The following is a 27,381-nucleotide window of genomic DNA, read 5'->3' as shown; positions in this document are numbered from 1 at the left end:
GTGTAAAACAGACAGACAAAGTAGCATGTTTTTGCTACCATTTATTTGCTAAGTGTATAAATTCAGGGTATAAGTCTGGGTTGGTGTCCTACCCCAATTCCAGGAGAGAGGGAAGGCAAGGAGAGCCCAAGGAGAAGTTACTCTATTGTGGGGAAATGTGGGGACTGACAGGGGGAGCAGGGAGACCCAGACATCCTGCTCTGATTTCTAGCAACTCCTGCTCTCAGTCATCAGGCGCTACTATCCCCACATCCTATGGTCTCAGGTGCAGCAATTAGAGAGGGGAGGGAAGGGAAGAAAAGGAAGAGGACTTGGTACTGGATGGAGGCCCTCTGTGGGTATTTGGTTCTGGCCATAACTACAGGTAATATTGGGTGCAGGTGGCCAGGCCAAGGGCTGTGATGTGAAGTGGGTGCTCAGTAGGCATGGTTGGCAATATAGAGGGACTGTGCTGCTGCTACACCATCTTCGCCGCTGCCTTCATACTTGCCCTGGGCTGCAAGCCCATTTACCTGTAAGATGAAGGAGGGGGTTGAGAGGCAAGGGAGATCAACTGGACCCAGGCTGAGCCAGCCCACAGGTGCCAAAACCATGCCCAGGCTGCAGCCTCTGGGTGTTCCCCCTGCCCAATTACACATTCCTCCCCCCCCACCACCACCTCCAGCTCCCAACCTCAGCCCTCTTGATGAACTCCTCAGTGGCAGCCCCAGCATTGTCCCTCTGCCCTCGCCAGGTGTTGAGTGCAGAGGCCTGCAGGGCTCGCCCATAGGAGAAGGTAAGAGCCCAGGGCCGGGGAAGGGGGCAGCGGTTGATGGCATTGAGGTTGAGCGATGCCTCTTCTTCACTCTGACCCCCGGAGAGGAAAGTCACTCCTAAAGTGGAAGAGAGAAGACAAACTTTTCCAGGGCAAGGGACCCCTGAAGGCCGCAAGAAGATCCCAAAGACGGACCTTAGGAATAGGAGGTTAGGGAACAGGGTGGTACCTGGTACAGCTGGGGGCACAGTACGACGCAGTGCAGTGACAGTTGCAATGGCGATCTCCTCTGGGCTATACTTGATGGGACAGGCATGGCCAGGGGTCACCATGTTGGGTTTGAGCAGGGTCCCCTCCAGGTATACATGATGGTCACTCAGGGCCTTGTACACAGCAGCCAGGACCTGGGGGTCAGAGGTTTCCTAAGGCTCAGGGCCCCTGCTGCTTACTGGGTAGGGGGGTGGGCATGGACTGTGAGGGTTCAGTATAAGCTCAGACTCACAGGCCTGGTCTGGGACCAAGTGAAACAACCCTTGGGGAAAGAGGACCTGGGTCTGAGCCAGGGGCTGTGGGGAATGGGCTCCCTGTGGTCCTGTGGTATGTGTCTATGTCCAGTTGTGGACTCACCTTCTCCGTAACATACTGGCAGCATTTGAGGTCATGATCTCCATCAGGCAGAATTTCAGGTTCCACAATAGGGACAATGCCATTCTGCCAGTGAGAGAGAGCAGAGTGGCTTGGGAGGGGCAGTGGGTAGAATGGGAGAAAGCCCTGTAGCCTTCTCCCTACCAAGCACAGGGCACCCATCTGACCACCTGCTCTGCCCCACCCCACCCCCACCATACACATACCTGCTGGCAGATGCTGGCATAGCGGGCCAGCACGTTGGCATTCTCCAGAATGGCAAGTGCTGAGGGTGTGCGCTCGCTGATTTTTAGCACACAGCGCCACTTGGCAAAGTTGGCACCATCCTTCTTGTACTGGGCACAGCGTTCTGAGAGCCCATCCAGCCCTACAAGCACAGTGCCAATCTCATCACCCCGCTCCTCTTTGGTCAGCATCAACCTTCCAGTATCCTTATGCCCCTGTGGTGCTGAGCCCACCCACCCTATACCTTGGGTGGTAGTTTCTCCATCAGTCCCAGCTAGAGGTACCACACCCTTGTCAACCTGAAAGGGGAACACAGGCTAAGTGCTAAACCAAGGCAGGAATCTCTTGCAACCCCCCTCCACCACACACCTATTTCTACGCCTAGTCCCCACTCGAGGTCAGTGGCTATACCTTAATGCCCACGACAATGCCCTTATCCTGGATGGTATGGACAAAGGGGACACCATTATCGTCCTTCTGGTAGAGTGTCTCATGGAAGAAAATGACACCTCCGATGCACTTCTTCACACGGTTATCGGCACTGAACAGGACCTGGCGGTACAGCCGGCGGTTCTCCTCTGTATTCTCCACGCCTATTTGGCTCAGTCGTTTGGCCATGCTACCTGGGGGCAAAAGAGAAGGGGCAGCAAGGCTGTCCCCAGGGCTCTCTGGCCACCTCTACCCCACCTGGCTACAGGCACCCACCTACCTACAGACTCATCTGCAGCCAGAATGCCTTTGCCTGGGGCCACAATCTGGAGGGCAATGTCAGACAACTCCTTCTTCTGCTCAGCAGAAAGGGCTGGGTACGAGTGGGGCATGGCGACAGCTCTCTGGAATGAAGACAAATTATAAAAGCTGGACCCACCACTGCCTCCTTTGCTTCCTTTCCTAGCTAGGGCCAAATGACTCCCACCCCCACCCCCACCGCCCAAGCATGGGGCTAGGAAAATGGTAGCAGTCAGTCCTTGGCACTGGTCCTGGGCATGAATGTGGCACCAATCCCTCTGACAGCAGCTTAGGGCTCCAGTTCCCACATCTCCTTTTGTCCCTCTTGGGCACTCTTCCCACCCCAGGGAAAGATGCAGGGTGGGGGTAGGGAGGTGAGCAGCTCTGAAGCTATAGGTCTTCCTATGAAACTGCTGCCCAGTCAAGGACACCAACCCTTCTTTCATTGAAGTCAGCCCCTCCCTAAGGTAGACTAAGCCCTGGCCTTTCCAACTTCCCTTTTCTCATCCTCAGCAGGGCCCTCAGGGGAAGTGCACTTGCTTCCGAGGCTTCATAATGAGGCAAAAGTACCTATCACTCTCTTCCCTCGGCTTCTGGAGGAAAAAGTTGGGAAGAGGAGGTCAGGTAGGGAATAGAAGTAGCACAAATAACAGTAACAGGCTTTGGTAACCTCTTCTTTTCTGTACCCCAAACCTGCCTCCCAATGCTTACTGCCTACTCAGCACCCCAGTGCCAGAGGATGGCCCCAGTCGGGCTACAGAAGTGTAAGGAAGAATGTCGGTAGACCAGCTGAATATGTAAAGACTGGGGCAAGTGACTACCAGGCATCCCCAGTGCCCAGAAGCACTTCACCTGTGTGGAATGAGGGATGGGAACTACAGGAGACTTTAATTTCATAGAACTCAGACTCTCAGAGGGGAGACAGGCAGAGAATCAGGGCTGAAAGAAATGAGCAGAGAGCCTGAGAAAGGGAAAGGGAAGATGAGAGGGGCAGGGAGATGGCTGTGCGACAGCCTAACTCCTCAGCAGGATGAGAAGGCAAGAGAGCTAGCCTAGGAGGGGAGGGAACAGGCTGACATTAAAATGGTCTGCGTCGGAAAATCCAAGAGGCCAAGGACTGGGAAAGCTGAGATCCAGGTGCAAGTGCTAAGAGAAAGGGGTGGTGTAGAGAGGCTGAGCCACGGGGTTTCCAGTCTTCAGGAGGGAGTGAGGATGTAAAAGAGAGCCAAGAGGCCCCAAGGAGCAAGACAAATTGGCAGAGGGGAAAGCCAGGGAGGGGAAGCGGAGAGGCTGAGCAGGTCTCGCCTCATCTTGGGGGTCTTACCTGTGCGCAGCGAGTTCGCGGGGGCGTCCTCAGGCGCTCCGGTTCTGGTCAGCAACAGCTGTGGCTTCAGCCCTGGTCCTCTTAAGGAGGCTGCGGATGCTGCAGAGCTACGTGACTCCCCCAAGGAGGCGGCATCTCCCCGCCCTGGCCACACCCCCTCCCCGGGACTGGAGCCCGAGGCAAGGCCACGCCCACGGGGTGGGGCGAAGAGGTGGAGTGACTGCCAGGACCTCCGAGGCTGTGTTACCAACTGTCCACCCGGGTGGAACCCTGCCACGGGCTCCAGAGACAGGAAATGCGTGTGTTCCCATTTCTGCTACCATGTGCTGCCAAGCACTGTGCTTGATGTTGGGGACTGAGCACGGTCTGGTGAAGGAGAGTCCCATAAACAGTAGTAGATGGAATAGAGGCACCAACAAAGTGCCAGAGTTCAGGGCAGAGAGTAATGAACTGAGCTTCTCTGTCCTCACTCCCTTAGTCACCAGGGCCTACCCCGGAGGGGGATGGGGGAGGTAAGAGAATAAGGCCTTTTCTCTTCCCCCCAGGCCCTGAGCCAAGGAACAAGCAGTCCAGTGCCCAGAGCAAAGCACTGGGGACACAAGGGAAGGGAGGAGGGGGAGACAGCCATGGCTCTGGATGCAGCCGGAGGTGAAGGATGAGTGAAGGTGCCCAGGCTGCCCCCCTTCCAAGAAATAAGATTTAGTAAGCTTGAAGAAATACATTAAATATACTTTATTTAAATAGTTTTAAACAGCTGGCTCTATGCCAATTGGTCCTGGTTTTAGAGTAAGAAAGTATTGCGGGTAAAAAGGGATGAAAAACAGGCTCCAGCTTTCAGCTACTTAGCTCAGAAAATCCAGCAATCCCTGTAGCTCCTTGCAACCCCTCACTACCTCTGGGATGGACAGCAAAGTCTGGAAAAAGAGGCAGAAAAGGCAGCTCAGGGCCACAGGCCCAAGGCCCCCAGCCCCAGGAGGAATCCACTAAGTTAGAGGAGAGAAAATGGAAGCCACAAAGAAGCCTGCAACAGTGCGTCAGGCATAGCTCTCAGAACAAGCAGGGAACCAAAGCTACCACTCATCAGTACCTCCTGGGACCAGGCCTTGTAATGGGTGCCTTAGTAACATCAACTCCCTTCCTCTTTTACCTCATAAATATGCTGAACGATGTCATCCAGTTTCTTTAACTCCTTGTCAGAACGCCGAAGGTTCTCCTCCAGGATATTTCTCTAGAAAGTAAGTAGGTTCCAAAAAGTCTGTGTTTAAAAGAATAGTATAACTTGGTGGGACAGGGAAAATATGGCAGAGAACTTGCTAGTGGTAGGGGTAAATGGCCCTGAAATCACATGAAATTTCTTACATGGCTCTGGAACTTGGCCATGAGTTTTGCCTTCTCATTTTTCATCTCCAGGAACATCACCCTCAGCTTGTCCACCTATAGATATGTCAGATTAGTAAGGGTACAGCCTGGGGTCCCCACCAGCTGCCCAATTCCTCTGTTAATTCCAAACAGCACTTTGCCCCTCAAGTGGCTCCCAACTCCTCCAAGGCACCAGTCACCTCCTGGGAGAGCCACACTTTCTCTTGGATCCAGTTAGTGGCCATGGGCTGACAGCCAGGGTCCAACTGGCCTGCCAGGGTTTCCTGGAGCACCTTAGTCTCTGTCTCTGCACGCCGAAGTGAGCGGGTGAGCTGGGCGACCTCCTCTCTAAGGCTCTGAGGATGAGAATGCAGAGGTATTCAATAGTACTCAAAGGTCCTTCCTATCCTTCTTATCCCATGTGGTGAACAAGGGTAGACCAGGCGACCTAATTCCCATATTTGGGATTCTGGCTACCATTGACAGAGAAGACAAAGGGCCGGGTATCACGATAAACGTACTATGAGCTCGCCACTCTTGTCTATCTGCTCTAGGATCTTCTCATTCTGCTGCTGTATCACTTCTTGGAGCTCCTTTTCATTCTGTGAGGGAAAGGTTGGTGAGAAGGTACTGAGGGAGAGCTGGCTTCTTCACAGCCCTTGCCAGGAGTTAAGAGACAGTGCCTGATAACACTCCAGTTCTTTCTCTAGGACTAAATCAGCCAAGGCACATTTCAGTGTTGAGAGAGCTCTACTAAAAAATCCTTGCCTTCCCTTCTGGGTCTGCCTGGGAAGATGGGTTAGCCATAGCCAATTTTCAAACATGTAAAATGTCTGACCCGAGGAAGGGCAAAACTAGGACAGTGGTTGGAAAATCCCCACCACCCAGATTGCTGGTGAGACAATAGGTCCCAGTGGACCAGGAGCGCTGTCCCAGTTCTTCAATGTTTCACTTCTAGGCCCCTCCTTCACCTTGTAGCGCAAGCACAAGGTCTGGTTCAGTTTCTCTATGTCTGCTTCCTTTGCCTTCTGGGCCTCCTGATGCTGTTCTTCCTGGGCCTGCAGCCTAGCCTGAAGATCACAACTAGGGAAACAAGAATTCAACATTATTCCTGTTACCTCAGGAGGTGGCTGGGAGCTGGATATAAGGGGCTGTCGCATTTAACCTACCCTTTCTCACCAAGCCTGCATTCCACTCACATTTTTTGCTGCAGAGTCCTGATGGCTTCTTCTTTAGACTCTTGCAGCAGGAAACACAGGCTCTGAAGCTCAAGAGTCATAGTACTCATTTCTGCCAGGCTCTTCTCCATGTCTGGGGTCTCTGAAAGAGAAAGTCCTAGAGAGAGGTAGAGCCCTTCAGCCTTAGAAAGAAGGAATGTATAACCACCATTCCCACAATTCTTATCCATGTTCCCCACCTGTAAGATTTGAATGTCCGGAACACTATAGATCCCAAAAGGCAGAAATAAAATGAGCCCAAGTAGAATTGAGGTTTTTAGAGCAAAGCACTTCTCACTGCTTTAGTTTTTACTCATCACTATCACATTGTCTAGAAATAAGGCAGTATCCCTGGAGCCCATCCTAACCTGTAGGCGGAAGGGAAACCACTGAAGCAACTCTGGTGAAAGCACTCTTGTCACTTCCAAGCAAGGGCACAGGAGCTGCTTCTGGTTCTAAACAAAAACCAGCCATGGTAGAGATTGACAGATTTGTTGGTGGGCATCTTTAACCATTGAAGACAGTAGAAGCAGGGTCACAATTTTCCCACCCCTATATCCCAGGGTCTTTAACCTTCATCTGTCATTGCTGTCAAGATGCCTCCTGAGAAGGAGCTGTCAGTGGGTGGAGGGTGTTCTTGGACAGGAGCACAAGCTGTGTTCAGAAGAAGGGTCTCGGGCTCAGCCTAAGGGCAAAGGAGAAAAAAAAAATAGCTTCTCTTCAGGGTTAGTGATTTCCCTAAACTCCAGGTACTTGGCAGCAATCTGCTCCAGTATACTGTTTATCAGTTACCTCTCTTCTCTATCTTCAACTTCTCCACCAGCTCCTTTCCCTGAGCATGTTCATATTTTTAAGTCTCTCCCACTAAAACATCTTTCTACCTTAAATCTCCTTTTAGCTACTGTCTTTTCTCCTTCCCTTCAATTAAAAAAAAAAAAAGCTTACCCCTATTGCCTATAATTCTCGCCATCTATTTATTCCCCAGTCCACTACTTCTGCCCCACCATTCCACGAACGTTCTCCTCATTTGGGTTACCAATGGCATCCTTACTTTCTAATGCAAAGGATACTTTTCAGATGTTTCACCTGAGCTCTTTGATATTGGTGACCATGTACTTCTTTAGAAACATCCTTAGCTCCAGGGCATGACTCTCTCTCCTTCACAGATATGTCTCATATCTTTCTGGCTATTTCTTCTCTCTATCCACAGGTCCTTCCTTAACTGTTGGGTTCCCCTGGGTTCCCTGGGTTCAGTCCTTGGCCCTCCTTTCACTCCAATCCATTCCCCAGGTGGCCTCAGCCCCAGTGCTTCATAAAAATATCCACTTCAAACTTCTATTTATGCAAGGATGATTCCTCAATCTCTTTCAATTAGATTCTTTTCCAAGGTCCTGACCCAAAAGCTCAACTGCCTGCAAAAAACTTACCAGAATGTCCCAAAGTCACTTCAAACTCAGTACATATAAAATGAACTCACCATTTTCCCTGTCTGATTTCAGCAAAAATCTGTTCTTTCACCTTTATTTACTATCCTAGAGCTAGGGTTGGAAAATTATGGCCTGTGGGTCAAATCTGGCCTACCAACTGTTTTCATAAATGAAGTTTTACTGGAACACAGCCATGTTCATTCACTTACATATTATCTATGGCTGCTCTTAAGATGTAAAGGCAGGGAAGAGGATGTGGCTCAACTGACAGAGCATCCATCTATCATATGGAGGGTCCAGGGTTCGATACCCAGGGCCCCCTGACCCATGTGGTGAGCTGGCCCACGTGCAGTGCTGCTGTGCACAAGGAGTGCTGTACCACACAGGGGTACCCCTGCAAAGGGTGCCCCACGTGCAAGGAATGTGCCCCACAAGGAGAGCCGCCCTGCGTGAAAAAACCGCAGCCCACCCAGGAGTGGTGCCACACACATGGAGAACTGATGCAGCAAGATGACACAACAAAGAGACGCAGTTTCCCAGTGCCACCTGATGATGCAAGCGGATGCAGAAGAACACACAGCAAATGGACACAGAGAGCAGAGAACTGGGGGGAATGAGAGAGAAATAAATAAATCTTTAAAAAAAAAAAAAGGCAGAGTTGAATAGTTGAAACAGACACCGTATGGCCCACAAAGTAAAAAATATTTACTATATGGCCCTTTCTAGGAAAAGTTTTGATCTGAATTCTAGAGGAGAGTGTCCATATTTACAGCAGTCACTTTTCAGCCTTACCCCAACTTCAAATTGGTCACCAGGTTCTTTTAATTCTACCTCCTAAATATCTATTGAATCCATTCAATCCATCCCCTCCTTTCTACTCCCTCCGTAACTGCCATGAGTTCAAGCCTTCAACACTGCTGTAACTAACTGTTCCTCCCACTTCCATTATTGTTCTTTAAATTCTACTCTCCATACTCTGAGTTCTTTCCAAAATGTAAATCTGATTAAATTGCTCACCTGATTAAAATCTTTCAATGGCTTCCTACAGCCACTCTAGCATGGCATACAAGATCCTTCAAATTCTGGCCGCCTACCTACTTCTCCAGCCCTGTCTCTGGCACTGCTTCGTATAATTTCTATAGTCCAATTATAAAGAACTATTTGCCATACCCCAAACTTGCCAGATTCCATATGAGCTAGACCTTGCCTTATTTACTCTGTAGTCTCAACACCTAACCCAGGTCTTGTCACAAGGTTGACACTATAAAAAATTACATTTAGCACTTCTATGCTCTCATATACTATTCTCCCTTGCCTGGTGGGCCTTTCTATATGCCCACCCCTGACATGAAAACTTCTAATTAACCTCAAGACTCTGCCCAAGAACCACCTGCTTAGAGAACATCCTAACTCTCAAGGGCAGAACTGATCTTCTTCCCCTGTGTTCCCACAGTGGTCCATGCAGACCTCGATCATGATCACAATTCAAGATGACAAGTTTGCATTTGCCTGTCTTTCCCCTAGACTGTGAATTTTTTGGCATTTCCTGTGCTCAGTACATAGAGAATAAGGTCAGATCATAAACATTTCTAGATTTCAGGATCTTGGCTGTATCCTTAACTGCTGAATAAGGCTAATTAACTCTGTATTCTGAAAGATACCTACCATTTATTATTTAAAGTGAACCGTGGGGAAGCCAAAGAAGCAAGGCTAAAGTTCAGTTTCTTTAAACACGTCTAGTTGAAGAGCCTAGTTATCCAAAGAAAATTAATACAAGGGCAAAAGGAGAGTAAGTTCAAAAGGAATATGGCAGGGAGGAGTAGTGGGATGAGGGGGGTGGGGGGTATATGGGGACCTCATATTTTTCTAATGTAATATTAAAAAAATGAATAAAGACAAAAACAAACAAACAAAAAACCCCACATATTGGGAAGTGGACTTGGCCCAGCGGTTAGGGTATCCATCTACCACATGGGAGGTCCGCGGTTCAACCCCCGGCTTCCTTGACCCATGTGGAGCTGGCCCATGCGCAGTGCTGATGCGCGCAAGGAGTGCCTGCCATGCAGGGTATCCCCCGTGTAGGGGAGCCCCATGTGCAAGGAGTGCACCCTGTAAGGAGAGCCACCCAGCACGAAAGAAAGTTCAGCTTGCCCAGGAATGGCACCACACACATGGAGAGCTGATACCACAAGATGACGCAACAAAAAGAGACACAGATTCCCATGCCGCTGACAACAACAGAACGGACAAAGAAGACGCAGCAAATAGACACAGAGAAGAGACAACTGGGTTGGGGGTGGTGTGGGGGGGAAGGGGAGAGAAATAAATTAATTAATTAAAAAAAAAAAGGAATATGGAATAGGAAGAAATCATGGAGTCCACGTGATTAGGGAACATTTCAAAGAAGGTAAACTACAGCAGATTTTAAAAGGAAAGGAAAAGATATTTCCAGTTTTTGAAGATAGAAGAGAATGTCTGGATGTGAATGGAGATGGGACATGTGTGTAGTGTATAGACAAGTTAACTGAAGTAAAGAGTTCATTGAAATAAAGGGAGGTAGGAGACAGATGAACAAAGGTTTGCGCAACAGGCTGAAAAAGTCCTGTAGGCAACTGAAGGTTAGAGCAATGGAACAAGAGGAGTTTTAAGAAGACCATCAAAAAAAAAAAAAAAAAGACCATCATATACAATCAAGATTCAGCTGGGAGGGAAGATAATCCTACCTTCTCCTTTAGTTTTGCCTGTAGGAAGAGGGTCAGGCTGTGTAGTTGCTCAGCTCGCAAGTCTAGCTCTTGGGAATACTGGCGTGTCTTCTTCAGGTCTTGTTCCTGGTTCTCTGCTATAGTGCTGGCCAGTTTGGCCCTGAAATAAGGAAGGTATAGGGAAGACGGTCAAGGACCAGGCTACATTCCCTGAATTCCTCTCCCAAATAATGTCCCCACGTAGGGCTGCATTCAAAGATGGAAACCAGAGGCTCTTGGACTCTGTCACAATTTCCTACTTTGAGACTTCGGCTTCTAGAAGTGTTTCTGAGACAAATAAGTACTTAGGGGGCAAGCACAGAAAGGTAGAGATTTTACTTCAGGTTCTCTACAGTGTCCTTGAGGTCCTCACACTGCAGGCTGCGCTCCCGGAGCACTTCCAATGTGGTTTTCAACTGACACTCAACCTGGCCCAGCTCCAGGTGAGCAACTTGATTTTCTTGGTCTGCAAACTGGGAAGACAAGAGAAGGAAAGAAGGGAAGGAGCAAGAGGCAAACAGGGAAAAATGCATCCAAGTAGGGAATTTTAGAGCCCAGGAACAGAGGATTTTTTCCTAGTCTAGTCTCAAACCTCACCTCATTACCTAGAATCATACTCCACAGGTTTACCAGCAACCCTATCCCAAACTATATTCCTTACCTCCAGGGTTTCTTTCAGGTCTTGCACCTCCTTGGCCAGGACAGCCTGTTGCTGCTGTAGCTCTGCCTGCATATATTTTAGTGCCATCTCTTCCTTTTGCCATCTGCCAGAGACCTTACATTAGATCCTATTTGGTCCTACATCCTGAGAGCCTGTTGCCACAGTAACCTGATAGGAACTCACCGAGCAGCCTGTTCCTCACTGCTCTGGGTAAGCTGGCAGAGCATTTCATCCTTCATGGCCAGGTCCTGGGTACAGTGGGCATGGTGACCTTGTAGCTCTTTTAGCTGGCTCTCCATGCTGGCCAGAATCTGCAGCTGAGCCCGAAGATCTAGGCCAAAAGTATCCTAATGACACCATGTGGCGGTCAAGCCAGAACCTCCCTACACTTCTGCTCACAAAGCAAAAGCTCCAGAGCACTACCATACCCCAAGCCTGGACAAGGCTCAAGTATCTACACACACACAGACACACACACACACCTGTTGCTAAGCGGCTGTTTTCCAACTCCAATTGTTCTATTTGGCCTTTGCAGTCCTCTAAATGAGTAGAGACTTGTTCTAGCTCTCTGGAAACCTAGGAAGACAAGACAGTTTTCCTCATACAGTTCCTCCTAAATTAAGAGTTTCAGGACTCAATCTAGCTTTTCTTTCTGGACAAGACAACAAACAACCTTGCTCCTGGGCAGCAACATTGCCCCAAATAAAGCTGACCATCAGGAAAAACTAAACAGGAAAAAAGTTGATGAAGTTAAGGTGCTAATTGGCAAAGGAAACAGCTGGGTCCAAGTCCATCTTATAGGTAAAAGACATGGCTGGCCTCCAAACCTATAGGCTGGGAAGAAAACAAGCCCAGGCTAAGAGGTTAATGACACCGTTCATTAGAAAGGCCTTCGGGAGAGAAGAGGGAGGAAACCAGGCCCAAGCAGTCCCCACTCTTGGTTTGTACCTGCTGCTTTTCCTCAATTGCAGCATTACGTTTCTGCAGAGCCTCCCGACTCTTGGCTGCAAGTTTCTCTGTGAGTTGTTGAGCCCGACTCAGCAAAGCTGTCCATGTTACATACTACCAGGGGAAACAAGCCAGTCAGTAAAGCACATTTGAGGCAGGGCTCCTAACAGAGCTGACAGTAGGGGAGTGGTAGATGGCCCCCAATACTCACATCCAGGTGCATGGATATCCAGTCCTGCTGCAGCGTTGAAGTAAGTATCTCTGTCTGCTGAATCAACTCTTCTTGCTCTGTGTAAAGCTCTACCTAGAGAAGGACTGCATATGGAGGGGAACCCTTCCCACTGGATACAGTGTGTCAGTACGGACCCCAGGAAAAAGAATGCCCTCAACTTACCAGTTGGGTGTGGGTCTCCTTCAAAAGGACTCTGAATTTCTGCATGGATGCCAGGTCCTGTTGGAGCTGGCTGATTCGCTGGCTGGCATGTGCACAAAAAACCTCTAGCACTGTCTCTGCCTGTTTAGGGACAAGGTTACAAGAATGCAGTGAACAGGGGAGGGAAACAGTACAATAAGCCATAGCCAGCCACCACCCCAAAAGTTCCATTCTTTATCCCTATCCTTAGGGTAGATAGCTCTTAGGCCACCCATATGTGACTCAAGTGAATACGTTCCTGTAGAAACCCTGAGGTGGAGACCTTAAGGACATACGGTAAGAGAGAGCACTGCCCACATCCATGAATAAAAGCTGGCACTTTACCACATCCTTGCCTCTGAGGGCCATTTCCTCTCTGCGTCTTGCCTCTTCCCTCTCTGCTTTGAGACTCTGAAGCTTTGTTCTTGATTTCTTCAGTACATCAAAACAGCAGGAGACCAAGGTTTCTGCATGCTGAGACTAGAAGATAAGAATCAGATGCTGTATCTGGGTCCTTTATTTGGCTTTCAGTCCCACTAGGAGCCTCTTCCTTCATCTTCATGCTGCTTACCTCCTGATTCACAGTTGTTTTATCTTCTTCTAAGTGCAACAGGGATAGGTGAAGCAAGGATATCAGTTCTTTAGAGACCAGCACCCATGATTGCTATAGAGGAAAATAGGGTTAGATCAAATAAAGTCACTAAGTAGGAAGTAAGCTTGGACATTGGGAAGGAAAGCTCCCAGTAAAAGGGAGATGTCCTTAACAAAGGTTTATCATCTCCTTTCACTATCATGGCTGAGTACTGCCTTCTGCCAACCTCCCAGGATTCTCCATTCTTGATCTTCAGGTCAGTCAACAACCTACCATGACATTCCTGGACTGCTGTAAAGCCTGTCCAATCTCTTGGCTCTTCTGAAGATGCTGAGGTTTCTTAGTTATCTAGCCAGAAAAATAGATTTGTTCCTTTTGAGTAGACAATATTTGCCACCAGCACCTCATACCTTCTCACACCCCCTGAGTTACAGAGGCTTTTCCAATTAAAAGCAGGAGCAATATTCATAGTTAGATGCAGCCAAGTTAGGAAAAGATCCAAAGGTAGGTAAAAAATTCCTTTTAAAAATAACTTTTTTTCTCTAACTATAAAGATAAACACATGTTTGTGGTAAATTATGGAAAATACAGAAGTGAATTAAGAGAGTAATCATTAATAATTCACCTAGTGAATGACTTTTTTTTTTAGAGTCTTCCAGCTAAAGCCAGAAGACCTACCAGACAAATTCTAACAGAGTCATAACACTTAGTGCAATGACTCTTAATCAACAATAAAGCACTCACCCCCAGAAATTTTGAAATACTTCCACATCAGACTTACATGTTATAGGGATTTCCTATAACCATGAGTATATTATTTCCCTCAGATGTCAGGGAAAAAAAGTTGTAGACCACTGATTTGGAAGTAAACTACCATATTCAATAAATGCTAAGATGAATTTTTTCATTTTAACAGCTCTGAAATTGAGATGCATCTTAATATTGATGATGTTTTAGAGTTGATAAAATACAGTAATGCTAAAGGAAAACCACTATTGAGATTATAAACAAATTTTGGGTCCTGCTTTTATTACTTAATTATTATACTGATGTTGTTATTTGGACCTAAATCTATATTTACTATCCTCATTGGAATAGATACTGGGATATCTGCTTTAGGGGGATCCCCCACTTTTTTTTTTTATGTTTGCTGTCATTATCCCACACCTTAAAGCCTCTCTGATGTTATCTGAATTCTGAATTTCTTTTTTTAAGAACCATGAACTCATATTAAACTTTTTTTCCATGTTAAAATTCTTCATAAACATATCTTTTAATGACTACAGAATATCACATTTTATGGATGTACTATGACTTAAAAAAATTTTTTTTCATTATTTAAAAAAGAAAAAATAATGTTACTATGTTTATGCAGGATTTTTTCCCTTAAGATATATCCCTAGAAGTGAAGTTACTGGGTCAAAGAATTTGAACTGTTCTAAGACTGGCTTAAATAACCTTCAAAAAAGAGTGAGCCAATTTACACCCCACTAATAGTAGGACAATGTTTACCAGCATTACTTATTTATTCTTTCTATTTTGTCAGAAGAAAATAAGAATTTATTAGCCATTTTTATTTTCTTATTCTTTAACTGTCTGTTCATTATCTTGGGGCAGATAAAAATCTTAGTGTACCATGCAAGATTGGTAAGTATGATCTCAAAGGCAGCAGAGCCCTAAAAACTTTAAAGTTTTAAGAGAAAAAGTGGGAACCTTCACTACTACTGAAAGGCAGGCATCAGTTGGGAAAAGGGATGCTCCTGGAGCAGCAGTGCTGAGTCATGATGTTATAGCAGCCTGGATTTAAGGAGGCAGAGTCATATCTCCTTCAGATGCCCTGGGAGTTCATTTCTCTGAGAACCCACTCACTCCTTTCCCCAGCAAAGCAGGCATCACTCCCTATGGCGTGGTTCAATAAGGCAGAGTACCCTGGAAAGGGCCCACATACTGCTCAGAGCAGGGCAGTCAGGCAGGTGATGAGATTTAATGTGAAGGAGGCAGCCAAGCGGCAAGGACATGGTGCAGTGATGGGGAATGGCTGAAGGTGATATCATTTCCCCTCTTTAGTTCCGTTTCAGTGGCTTCCAAAGGGATCTGGCAAGCTTCAAGAAAAGGGGACACAAGACAGATTCAGGGATAGGAATGAGGTCAAGAACAAGAGGGAAAAATAAGGAAATACAGGAGAGAAATTGAGTAGCTACTATGGTTGCCAGAATTTTTGGCAAAAGGTTGAGGAATTTTCAACCAAAGGAGGTCTTTGAGATTTGGGGCCATCTCATTTTTAGCAGCAGCACCTATTATCTCAACAGCCATAAAACTGAGGCTCTCAATTCCTTCTACTGACACCATTCGCCTCCTCCTTATAACTATGTTGTCCTAAATAGCACCCTCTCTAGACAATAGCCTTCAAACCTTTTTCCTCTTGCATCTCCTATAATAATTTTAATAGACTAAGTACCCTAAGTTTAAATTGTTGCAAAGGTGATAATTTCTAGCATTTTATAAATATCGAGTTTGAAATACCACTGTTAAATCACTCTTAAATATATCCAATGGCATAAATATGACATTTACCGTACTGATTTGATGCCTGCTTGATGCCTTTAAAAACTGAACAAGTTCTTCAACAGTCAGAAATTTTATATCATTCTTTTTTCTCCTTTAACTTGTTTTATTCCTCATAGAATTTTATCCCAATGCAATATATTTTTATACTTTAAAGGCTTTTATTAATTACTGTTTTATATCTCTGCAACAACAAAATTGTGCATATAAATTAAAATCTTTTAAATTCCTCTGATCAGAATACTTTAAGGTTTAAAGCTTTCTTTCAGATGGAGAAATATTTTCATCACTTGTATACTAATCACTACAAAAATATTACTTTTTTTTTTTTTTTTTTTTTAGGTACTGGGGCTGGGGATTGAATTTGGGACATCCTGTGTGGGAAGCTGGCACTTAACCACCAAACCATATCATTTATCCTGAGTTGGTTTTTTCATTTGTTTGCTTCTTGTTTGACCGAAACCGGGACCTCCTTGTGGAAAGCAGGTGCTCAATTGCTTGAGCCATATCCACTCCCCACAAGTTTTAATAAAATCATAAACATCCCCAGTAAAATTTTATTGGGAATCATCTGTTAATGAAATAGATGAAATTTTCCTCCCCTAACTAGTTCATATAGGAATTACTATAACTCTTAGAATAAGATAAGGTTCAGCAATGATTCTATGCCTATTTTTCATTCTTATAAATGTAAGCACTGAGAAATCTTGTTCACATAAAAAATGGAAATAAATAGGAAATGCAAGAAAGGAAGAAGAGCATGTTATTCAATTCTAGGAACCCCTTTGGAGATATATACCAAAAATAGCGTAGTTAACTATCACCAAAATTTTTTAATGATCCATTGACATAAATCAACATCTTCTTTCAATCTTGTTGAAAGCATGTGAAAAAATGTTATATAATCAGTGCTGTCATTCCTTTTTTCAACATGTGCACAGATATTTTCTATTGTCCTTTGATTGTATCTCCTGGCAATGTAAGAATTAGGGTAGGTTGTAAGTATGCTCTTCTTCAGTAAAATGGAAAAGGGTCATTGAGAATGGGGAAGAAGGAAAGAAGAAATTTAGTAAATAGCACATTTGGAAGATGAAGATCTAGAAACTGTTTCCATTAAAACTTTTCCTTGTCTGTATTCCCATTGGAAAGCCTTGATATACCCCAGAAGTATAATGAGTACCCACAGTTTTGAGGGATTTTCCAGATCCTCACTTTCTAACCATATTCTCTTCTAGGAATCAGTCTGTAGTTAAGGAGTCCCTTTTGCCCTCTGGCAGCTTACATTCTGAGGAACAGGGCCAGTGAGTTCCTCCATGCTCTGGGAGGAAACTTCTTACCCCACTGGGTGAGGTGTCAGTCTGTGTGCTAATGTCTTGAGCCTCTGGGTGAGGGACAGCCACCTTGCTCTTCCAGTCCCGCAGCTGGTGGGAGAGAATCTCCAGAATGACAAGAGATCTCAGCAGGTTATCTTCCAGGTCATGTCGAGACAAGGCACTTAGATCTGGAGGACAGCTGCAGCAAGAAGAGAGGAACATGAGGAAAAGAAAGGCAGGGGAGGGGGATAATGGAGCCCACGAGGCACAAGGATATAGGGACACTTACCCCCACAGTAGGTGCTCTGTCTCAGAATTATTGTCCTTGGTGCCCACCAGGCCTGTCTGGGAAGTGTTTGTACTCTTTTCCTGTAGTGCTGGGGGAGTAAACCAAGTTCCCACTGAGCAAGTAGAGAAGGGAGTGGTACCAATTGCAGCATCCTGAAGCACAGAGGGGAGGGATAAGCTTTGGCGGAGATTTTCCAGGATGACTGAGGTATTTACACCTTTTTCCAGCCAGGCCAGTGGGGACATCCAAGGCCCTGTGTCTGAGGTGATAATCCTACCATCATCCTCAACCACTGGACCTGAAGTTGCCTGGGATTCCATTTCTATTGGATTTGGTGTCAGGCATGTAGATGAAGTATTTTCCTTAGTTGAGACAAGTGCTTGATCTACCAATTCAACTTCCTCAGGGACAGCAGGGAATCTCATTTCTCTTTCCTCTTTAGCTCTGTGCACTATAATTTCTTCTCCTGGGTCCACATGATTGACAGGGAAATCTGCTGCCAAGGCAGTTGAAGGGGAAAGCCAGAGCATGGAAAGGGGCAAGGCATTATTTACAGAAGTTACTAAGTCCTCAGGCACAGCCTCAGTAATACTCTCTCTCAGATTTTCTTTGGAGCAATGTAGTTGTTGCTCAAAACAGGGATTTGGTGGATACTCCAAGAGATAGGATGAAGGAACCTGAAATGGTTTCTCGAGCACAGCAGCAACACCTTCTGAAATGGTGTCTTCCATATAGGGTGCCACCCCCTTTCTCATCAGCTCTCCTGGCCGCAAAGGTTCATATAGAGAGATGCTGTTTGTCTCTGTCATGGCATCTAAATGGGTCTCTAGTGAAATGTTTTGCTGCTGTCCCATTGGAGAGGGTACAAGAACCATGGTTTCAACCATATTGTTGTCCACTGGCTCTAATGTTGCCTCAGATATTTTGGGAGTAGAGTTAGTTTGGGGAATCAGATCCAGGGGCTGCTCATCTGAATCGTGCTGATGTGCTTCAAGGCATTTTAAGGGATAGCTGAATTGTTCTGAAGGGGAGTCTGTCCCAGTGGCACTGATAAAATCCAGTGGAGAAGGACTGTTGCTGCCTTCCTGCCAAAGGAAAGAAAATGTTGACTAAGGTAGTCAATTCAAGTTCCCAACATAAATTACAAATTCAAGATACTGTCCAAACTCGAAAAAAAGGAAAGAGTTCTTATTACCTCTGCTTAGGTAAAAACTTAGTTAATCCTTACTGCTCACAACAAAGACTCAAGAACAGAAGAAGAAAAGCTGGTAAGCCATTTTGAGTACTTCCAAGGGAAACTGCCTATAGTATAAACAGGGCTGGGATAATCTGTTCATATCACAGGGAGATGATAGCTTGAATGTCTCCCATCTCCTCTTCATTCCTCATTCCAACCTGCTTTTAGGGAAGAGGAAGGAGGTGTCTATAGGGTGTGAGTGAAAGCTCAAGTTCTGTCAGAATCTTGAGTTGGTTCAATATTTTTTTCCCTTCTGGAATGGATGAGAATTTGGGGACCAGAGTCAGAAAGCCTGAGGACAATGATTTTGGAATGTGGTAGATCCTCGGGAGCACTTTGCCCAGAGAGATCCATGTACCCCAAGGATAAAGGGCAACATTAACCTATGCTAGTGTTCAATTTCCCTGGCCCACAAGGGCTGATGTCATCCTGAACACAGAGATTGAATCTGTTCAACCCTTGAGGCTTGAAGAGCTCTCATCTCTGTAGCAGAGGAGACTGAAGAGCAGGGACCACCTCCTGGTACCTTGACAAAGAACTGACAACTTCCCTACTGATTCACAGGGACAGAGAACACTGCACCTTCTACAATTAGCAGGATTGCTACTACTGGCTGGATTTGAGACCCAATGAGCAAGAAAAGGAAAAGAGCAATATACCTCCAGCAGCCAGAGGAAGGAGGAAACCCAAGATAGTTAGAAAAGATAGAGTCTAACAAAAAATGTAGCATACTTAAGGAAATTCAGATACAACACACACAAAATGACTTTCTGGAGATAATAAACATTACTTTTAAACTAACAACTTCAGTAAAATGAACTGAAAGAAAAAATGGTCAGAGCTGAGACAAGAATGACTGGCCTGGAAGGAAGATCGGGTGGAAAAAATACGTTAAAGTAAAGATAAAAATACAAAGAAATGGAAATGGGAGGGAAAAGCTAGGAGAATTGGAGGATATACCCAAGGAACCTACCGTGAATAAAAGAAGTTCCAGGAAAAGAGAACATATATAGGTGAAGCACTGATTAAACAAACATTTGGAAAAAATTTCACAGAGATAAAGAGCCTGCATATTGAAATGGCTTACCATGTTTCACGTGGGACTGTCAAGAAAAGATTCATGTTTAGATACATAATGGTAACATTTCTGAACTACAAGGAAAACATAACTACTTTAGAAGCTTTAACTAGAAAGGACAATTATTTACCAGAAAAAAAAGTCAGATTTGCCGTAGATGAAACTTAAAAACACAAGATTGAGCTAAAAAAAGCCAGATAGAATATATAACAAGTATATGGCTTAAAAAAGCAGACCAGGAGAGTGGATGTGGCTCAAACAGTTGAGTGCCTGCTTCCCACATGGGAGATCCTGGGTTTGATCCCCAGTGTCTCCTATAAAACAAAAAAAAACAAGCAAAAATGAATGAAAAAAACAGCTTAGAGCTGATGTGGCTCAAGCATTGAACACCAGCTTCCCACATAGGAGGCCCAGGGCTCAATCCCTGGCCCTGGTACTTAAAAAAAAAAGCAGACCAAACCATTGTGTTTAGAAATGAAAACCACAGATAGTAAAACTATAAAGAAAGAAAGTATTAACCATAATTGCAGAGAAGTGGTTACTTTTTATTTTTTTTAAAGATTTATATTATTTACTTATCCCTCTTTCCATGTTGTTTGTGGTCACTGTGCGCTGTGTCCATTTGCTGTGTGCTCATCTTCTTTTTAGGAGACACCAGTAACCAACCAAACCCAGGACCTCCCATGTGAAAGAGAGGTGCTCAATCACCTGAGCCACCTCATCTCCCTGGTTTGTTGTGTCTCTCATTGTCTTTCCTTTGTGTCTCTTTTGCTACATCATCTTGTTGCGCAGGCTCACCATACCCGCCTACTGCACCAGCTTGCCTTCTCCAGGAGGCACCAGGAACTGAACCTGGGACCTCCCACGTGGTAGACAGAAGCCCAATAGCTTGAGCCACATCTGCTTTTCAGAAGTGGTTACTTTTGGGGGGAGATGTGGTTGTCATGAGAAGGGCTTCTGAAATTCTGGCAATGTTCTACTTATTGTCTTTGGGGTTAGTTATAGGGGTGGGTACTTTATACTAATTTGTCCAACTGTTATGTTTTATGCACTTTTACCTATTTTATTTCAATTTTTAAAAGGTTTCTTTCTCTCTCTCCCTCTTCTTTTTCTAAGTGCTAAAGCAAAGTAGAAAATAAAGGGATCGGCAAAGAGACACCGGGCAAAAGAAACAAGGAGAGCAGAGGCAGTATTATTAATCTCAGACAAGGTAGAACTTAAGGTTACAGCACTATTATGATAAAAGACATAAAAGAAGATATGATATTAAAAGCATAAATTGGTATGCCCCAAACAGCCTAGAAACTAAATACACAGAGCAAAGACATTTAGAACTGCCAAGGTGCAACTTAAAAAAAGTTTCTGCTGCATTTATTGAGTTCCTATTTATCTTAAAAAATCACTTTTAAAATTTCCTCTTAAATTTTGAGATATCTGGTAAAAAACATGTAAGGATAGTTATTAACTATTTATTGAGGAAAGTGGACTTGGTCCAATGAATAGGGCATTCGCCTACCACATGGGAGGTCTGTGGTTCAAACCCCGGGCCTCCTTGACCCGTGTGGAGCTGGCCCATGCGCAGTGCTGATGCTCGCAAAGAGTGCCCTGCCACACAGGGGTGTCCCCCGCGTAGGGGAGCCCCACGCACAAGGAGTGCGCCCTGTAAGGAGTGCCGCCCAGCGCCAAAGAAAGTGCAGCCTGCCTAAGAACAGCACCGCACACACAGAGGGCTGACACAACAAGATGACGCAACAAAAAGAAACCCAGATTCCTGGTGCCGTTGATAAGGATAGAAGTGGTCACAGAACAACATACAGTGAATGGGCGCCAGACTTGGCCCAGTGGTTAGGGCATCCGTCTACCACATGGGAGGTCCGCGTTTCAAACCCCGGGCCTCCTTGACCCGTGTGGAGCTGGCCCATGCACAGTGCTGATGCGCGCAGGGAGTGTCCTGCCACGCAGGGGTGTCCCCCGTGTAGGGGAGCCCCACACGCAAGGAGTGCACCCTGTAAGGAGAGCTGCCCAGTGCGAAAGAAAGTGCAGCCTGCCCACGAATGGTGCCTCGCACACGGAGAGTTGACACAAGATGATGCAACCAAAAAGAAACAGATTCCCGTGCCACTGACAACAACAGAAGCAGACAAAGAAAGTTGCAGTGGATGGACACAGAGAACAGACAACCTGGGGGGGGGGAAGGGGAGAGAAATGAATAAATCTTTAAAAAATAAAAATAAAACATACAGCGAATGGACACAGAGAGCAGACAACTGGGGGGGGGGGGATAAAAATAAATAAATCTTAAAAAAAACTATTGATAGATGTAAGTAGACTAAAACATCCTTTAAGTAGACTATAACATCCTTTCAAGGTTAAATTTGCTAACATCCTTTCAAGGTTAAATTTGCTTCTGTTTCATATATCCATGGAACAGTTGGAGAAATTCATCTGTACTTTGCCACAAAGAAAACACATTATAGTCTGATCATAATGCAAGAAATTAAAAGTTGAGAAAAAAGGTCTTTAAATACTTGGAAATTAAGAACCATTCCTAGACAACCCTTAGATTAAAGATAAAAATGAAAATAAAATTAGAAAATAACTAAGGAAGGGGATTTGGCTCAATGGATAGAGCGTCTGCCTTACCACATGGGAGGTCCAGGGTTCAAACCCAGGGCCTCCTGACCTGTGTGATGAGCTGGCCCACGTGCACTGCTGTTGTGCACAAGGAATGTTGTGCCACACAAGGGTGTCCCCCGCGTAGGGGAGCCCCATGCGCAAGGAGTGTGCCCTGTATGGAGAGCTTCCCCGCACAAAAAAAGTGCAGCCTGCCCAGGAGTGACGCTGCACACACGGAGAGCTAATGCAGCAAGATGACGCAACAACAACAAAAAAAGTGACAGTGTCCTGGTGCCACATGACAAGAATGTCAGCAGACACAGAAGAACTCACAGTGAATGGACACAGAGAGCAGACAACATGGGGGAAGGGGAGAGAAATAAATAAAATAAATCTTTGGAAAAAAATACAGGGAGTAGGGAAATACACCTATCCTGCAACCCTGAAAATCTATTGCACAGAAATAAAAGCATCAGTACCCAATTGCATACAAAGGTATTTGTCAGCATTGTTTGTAGAAACAAAAACAAGGAAAAATAAATGTCCATTAATGAATAGTGATTCATACATACTATAGTATAATTGGTTCTACAAAAGTTGACTTGGATTGGTTACTTGGGAAAAGAAAGGCATGTGTTAGAAAGATTAATACAGGGGCAAAAGAGGAAAAGTGGAAAAAAAGGGGGGGAGAGAGAAAAAGGGGAAAAAAACACCACATTTGGGGGAAAAAAGTGCCTTGATAAAAAAGTGTTAGGATAATATATGGCTATATGTATATGTAAATATACACACATACACATAAAGAGATATATGAAAAGATTTTCAAATATGTTAATGAGCTAGCTAAGAAAATGGAAATGTATTTTCTTCCTTATATTTATGCATTGTTTGAGATGTTTCAAACAATGAATGTGTATTATTACAAATAATCAAAATTTTTAAAAATGAAAATAATAGCTGTTTTGTTGGGGGAAAATCCCTTTTTGTTTGTGTAGCTGACTACACATCAGGAGATAGTATAAAGGTAATTGGGCAAGCCCTCTAGTTAACAGAGGAGGAGATATAAATTCCATTCTGATCTGTTACTGTGGTTAAATTCTATAATCTCTATTGACATTGGTTTCCACTTAATACTTATTTTTCTTCCTTAAATTGTACTATCCAATATGGTAGTCACTAACCACATTTGTATTTATATATAACTTTAATTAAAGATTCAGTTTCTCAATTACACTAGTCACATTTCAAACACACAATAACTACATGTGACTAATGGCTACCATACTGGACAGTGCAAATTGTCAAACATTTCCATCATCACAGAAAAGTTCTCTTGGATGGTAGGTGTTGGAACTCGTTCAAGAGGAGTTATTTGAAGTTACTCTTTGAAGAAGACTGCTACCCTCAAACTTCTGCTACTCAGGGAATTATCTGTTTTTACTTATTTTTCTTCCACCCTTTAACCCATTTATTATTACTTCTTATTCTTTTAACCTAATTTACATCCCATCTCCTTCCAAAAAATAATTCAGACTGCATGAAAAAGATATAGATAATATAAAAACCAGATTAATGAAATACAAAGTGTTTTTTTTTCTCTCTCCTCTTCCCCGCCCCCCCCACACTTGTCTGCTCTCTGTGTCCATTTACTGTGTGTTCTTCTGTGTCCACTTGTATTGTTTTCAGCAGCACCCGGAATCTGTGTCTCTTTTTTGTTGCATCATCTTGCTGCGTCAGCTCTCCGTGTGTTCAGCGCCACTCCTGGGCAGGCTGCACTTTTTTCACGCGGGCGGCTCTTCTTACGGGGTGCACTCCTTGCACATGGGGCTCCCCTACACGGGGGGGACACCCCTGTGAGGCATGGCACTCCTTGCGCGCATCAGCACTGTGTGTGGGCCAGCTCATCACACAAGTCAGGAGGCCCTGGGTTTGAATCATGGACCTCCCATGTGGAAGGTGGACGCTCTATCCATTGAGCCAAATCCACTTCCCAAATATGAAGTCTTGGTCAAAAAAGAAAGAGGAGGCAAATCTTCCAGTTTCAAGGATTATATGTAGCTATACCTGGTCTTCAAATTTGATCCTGAGCTTTCCAGAAGCCAACGTGTGAGGGAAAATATGATAAATTACATGGGTCTTATAATCAGAAAGAGAAAAGGGAAGGAATTTCTCCAGGAAGACCATTTTGCCATGTGGTAAGTTCTAAAATAAATTTCTAAGGGGGCTGAGGTGGCCCATGTGACTGTGTACCCCTCTCCCATGTTGGAAGGTCTCAGGTTCAGTTTCTGGTGCCTCCCAAAGAGGAGACAAGAAGACAAGCAGAGACACAGAAAAACACACAGCAAATGGACACAGAGAGCAAGCGCAGGTGGTGGTAGGGGATAAATAAATCTTTAAAAAAATTTTTTTTCTACTAGGAACCCTACAGAGGGGTCAACTTCCTAATTTGACAAATTTTTACAGCAAGGGAAAAGCAGTTACTAAACAGCCTCTTCTCTCAAGATCTTTGACAAATGCACAAGAGGTCAGTTCTCCCAGGGGTTCAACTAAGTTGGTCCAAACTAAGTGTGATATACCTTGCCTTCCCATGACTCCAGGAAAGTTTTGATTACCTCATGGAGTGGATGGATATTGACTCACTGTTGTAGCAGATCGACCTCTCTCTAACTGAGCCGATGTAAGAGGGACACCACAAACAAATCAGTGATAGTAATTCTCAACAGTTTGATAAAGATCGAAGGGCTGAGTTGGTGATAAAAACTAACAGCTAAATTGAGGTTTGGGCTCTCAGTGGATTTCCTTTAATCATCCTAGGGTACCTCTCTGTTGGCCTGAATAGCTGTAAACGGATGTCATTGAAGTAAAATACTTCATTATCGTTATTAATTACGTTCCAGCGCTGGTCCTCTGTTCCTTTGAGCTCTGTGCCTGGGCAAAGTGCCCAGGCGAAGAGCTGGCCAGGGGAATCTTACCTGCAGCCCCAGCCTGCACAATGATGGGGTCAGCGAGGAGCACATAACGGGCCCTTTTCCAGAGTTGGTGTGAGCCCCAGGTTGTAGGATAAGTTCTCGGAGGGGAGTTCTCATAGGTGGTTTTTCCTGAGAAAAGAGAGCGAGTGTGAAGAACCCTGGACGATGCTAGCCCGTCCCCCTTCCCTTAGAGGCCCCTGAGTGATGAGAAGAGTAGATTCGGACACTAGTCCCGCTAAGAGGCAAAATAGAACAAGACTCCACGCGCACCACACCCCAGCCTCCCCCCAGCTTGCCAAGACACTCGGCGCTGCCAGCGCCCTCGCCCATAGGCGCGCCTCAGGTCCCTTTCTCCGCGAGGCTCTCCCACTGACCCGCTGGGGTGAAGGCGAGAGGCTGAGGTTCATCTTCGCTCGCCACATCTTCCGCGTAGAACCCAAGTCGACTACCTCCCAGACCCAAGAGGACGCTCCATGTTCACCCGCCGTCTTTATTTGAACTTGCTCCGCGCTTCCCGATTGGCTGCGGAGCTGAAGTGCGTCAGGCAGGCGCGTCCGCTGGGGCGCGAGCCGGGCGGAGGGGGCGGGGCCGGGCGGAGGGGGCGGGGCCGGGCTGGCCACACCCCTTGCCGGCCCTCCGCAGGCTGGCGCGCTGTGCTCCGACGCGCCGCAGCGCCTCTGCCCGCTGGAAGGGCGGGTCAGGCACCAGGCCCGAGGCTCGTCCGTGAGCTCAGGTCTGGGAGGGCGCCGCAGGTATCTGGAGAGTCGAGTTGTCCGTCTCTCCTGCTTCCAGTGGACCACTCTTACACCCAGTCAGAAAAGTTGCCTCCAGGGCCTGGTGTTAAGAAGTCTCTCCTCAGGTTTTCCTTATTGCCTACCGCCTCAGGCCATGACAGGCCCGGAGCGGGCCTGGGAGGCTGGAAGGCGGAGGTGAGTGGAACCGGTCTGGTGTGTCCTGCACAGAGGTCCCGCGCCAGTGATGGTCTGAGACGCAGTTCTCTACCAGAGTGTAGCCTCTGGGCAGTAAGGCCTCTTGGGGATTTCTGGTCTTTTTCTTGGGACTCACCTTAAGGCCTGAGACAAGTGTACTGGAACATGTATTGAACATTTCTTATTGGCCTGATGCTGTTCCAAAATCCTTTATTAGTTCGTTTACTCCTCCTAAGAAACCATGAAGTACTAGAATATACCCATTTTATAGATGAGAGAATTGAATCGTAGAGACATCATATGATTTGCACAATATCCCACAGATAGTAAATGGCAGAACCAAGTTTCCAACCCATACTACCAACTGCCATGTTCCCCTGCCTCTGGAATCCCGTGTGTAGGAATTATATTCACTGAAGGTGGAACTAACTTCTGCAAATAGCCTAAAGGTAAGAATTCAAGAGTTATAGTTGGAGTGTGTGTTCCTTTGAACAACTCACCTTATTTATACGCTGGAAGTCTTAATGAATTTGGAAGAGACAAGGAGGAGGAACAGTTATGAACTGCAGGACCCTCGGGGGAGGGGCTTATCCAAACTGTTGTCCAATAGGTCGCCACTAGCCACATGTGGCTATTAAGCTCTTCAAAGGTGGCTAGCCCAAACTGAGATGTACGCGTTTTTTTTGTTTTTTTATGTTTTTTTTTTTGAGGTGCTGGGAGCTGGGGATTAAACCTGGGACCTCCTATGTGGAAAAAGAGCGCTCAACCCCTGAGTGAGCCACATTGGCTCCCCTGAGTCGGCTTTTTCATGTTTTGCCTATTGTTTTTGTTTTTTAAGATGTACAGGGAACCAAATCCGGGACCTCGCATGTGGGAAGCAGCTGTTCAACCACTTGAGCCACATCTGCTCCCACATCTCATTTTTAAATATTGATTACATGTTGAAATGATATATGTATTTTTAATATTAGGCTAAATAAGATACATTAAAATTAGTTTCATGTTTCTTTTTACTTTTTAAATGTGACTCTTAGCAAACTTAAAATTACTTATGTGGCTTTCATTATATTTCTGTTGGACAGCCCTGCTCTAGAAACATAATGATCTCAGTTGCCTGAATGGAAAACTGGGGAAAGATAGTATAAGAGGACTAATGTGAGCCTGGGATTGCCCAAGATTCAGAAGAGGGAATTCCAAGACACACTCTCGTTAATAATGATCCAGCAAATAAAACAAGGGTGGGAAATGGCAGAATGGCCAAAACAGAAAATTCTTAGGTGCCAGTAGTAAAAGCTTGTGTGAATTAGAATGTTAGTCCTTGTTGCAGTTGGTAAGTCAAATTCCAGATGGT

At 45.4% G+C, this 27,381-nt stretch overlaps 2 protein-coding genes and 1 non-coding gene across 4 annotated transcripts; all 3 read right to left on the bottom strand.

Moving 5' to 3' along the window:
• Nucleotides 1-26: 26 nt before the first annotated feature.
• ALDOC (aldolase, fructose-bisphosphate C) lies at nt 27-3,822 on the bottom strand. 2 transcript variants are annotated; one of them, XM_058283804.2, is made up of 10 exons: nt 3,678-3,740; nt 2,924-2,946; nt 2,334-2,457; nt 2,036-2,247; nt 1,869-1,923; nt 1,606-1,766; nt 1,382-1,465; nt 984-1,158; nt 673-872; nt 27-512 (listed from the first exon to the last, which is right to left on the bottom strand). In XM_058283804.2, the coding sequence occupies exons 3-10, from the start codon at nt 2,443-2,445 to the stop codon at nt 417-419; spliced, it is 1,095 nt and encodes a 364-aa protein (XP_058139787.1). In that variant the 5' UTR covers nt 2,446-2,457; nt 2,924-2,946; nt 3,678-3,740; the 3' UTR covers nt 27-416. The 2 variants fall into 2 exon arrangements, with proteins under 2 accessions (XP_058139787.1, XP_004450001.1); XM_004449944.5 differs by lacking the exon at nt 2,924-2,946 and having other exon boundaries at nt 3,678-3,822.
• A 572-nt stretch (nt 3,823-4,394) lies between these two features.
• SPAG5 (sperm associated antigen 5) lies at nt 4,395-25,612 on the bottom strand. Its single transcript, XM_004449942.4, has 24 exons — nt 25,476-25,612; nt 25,105-25,230; nt 17,202-18,286; nt 16,937-17,111; nt 13,308-13,382; nt 13,014-13,106; nt 12,788-12,922; nt 12,425-12,544; nt 12,242-12,334; nt 12,031-12,144; nt 11,565-11,658; nt 11,266-11,413; nt 11,083-11,185; nt 10,761-10,894; nt 10,404-10,542; nt 6,827-6,938; nt 6,622-6,708; nt 6,236-6,356; nt 6,008-6,119; nt 5,558-5,638; nt 5,237-5,392; nt 5,037-5,111; nt 4,825-4,905; nt 4,395-4,591 (listed from the first exon to the last, which is right to left on the bottom strand). The coding sequence occupies exons 1-24, from the start codon at nt 25,521-25,523 to the stop codon at nt 4,520-4,522; spliced, it is 3,579 nt and encodes a 1,192-aa protein (XP_004449999.2). The 5' UTR covers nt 25,524-25,612; the 3' UTR covers nt 4,395-4,519.
• Nucleotides 13,681-13,742, bottom strand: LOC111761547 (U7 small nuclear RNA). The gene has a single exon (XR_002794881.1). It is a non-coding gene; the product is annotated as a U7 small nuclear RNA (small nuclear RNA).
• Nucleotides 25,613-27,381: the final 1,769 nt, after the last annotated feature.

This window comes from Dasypus novemcinctus, chromosome 21 (assembly GCF_030445035.2).
Source record: "Dasypus novemcinctus isolate mDasNov1 chromosome 21, mDasNov1.1.hap2, whole genome shotgun sequence".
NCBI classification, from domain to species: domain Eukaryota; kingdom Metazoa; phylum Chordata; class Mammalia; order Cingulata; family Dasypodidae; genus Dasypus; species Dasypus novemcinctus.
The sequence above is the reverse complement of the archived record's forward strand: the minus strand, read 5'-3'. Positions and strand labels throughout refer to the sequence as shown.

Coding starts and splice junctions, on each gene's coding strand:
- ALDOC (XM_004449944.5), bottom strand. CDS start 2,445: ATGCCCCACTCGTACCCAGCCCTTTCTGCTGAGCAGAAGAAGGAGTTG. Junction 1,159..1,381: donor GCCAGTATGTTACGGAGAAG/GTGAGTCCACAA, acceptor TCTGACCCCCAG/GTCCTGGCTGCTGTGTACAA. Junction 873..983: donor TGTGCCCCCAGCTGTACCAG/GTACCACCCTGT, acceptor CTTCCACTTTAG/GAGTGACTTTCCTCTCCGGG.
- SPAG5 (XM_004449942.4), bottom strand. CDS start 25,523: ATGTGGCGAGCGAAGATGAACCTCAGCCTCTCGCCTTCACCCCAGCGG. Junction 5,393..5,557: donor ACAAGAGTGGCGAGCTCATA/GTACGTTTATCG, acceptor TCTCATCCTCAG/AGCCTTAGAGAGGAGGTCGC. Junction 4,906..5,036: donor TGGCCAAGTTCCAGAGCCAT/GTAAGAAATTTC, acceptor CTTACTTTCTAG/AGAAATATCCTGGAGGAGAA.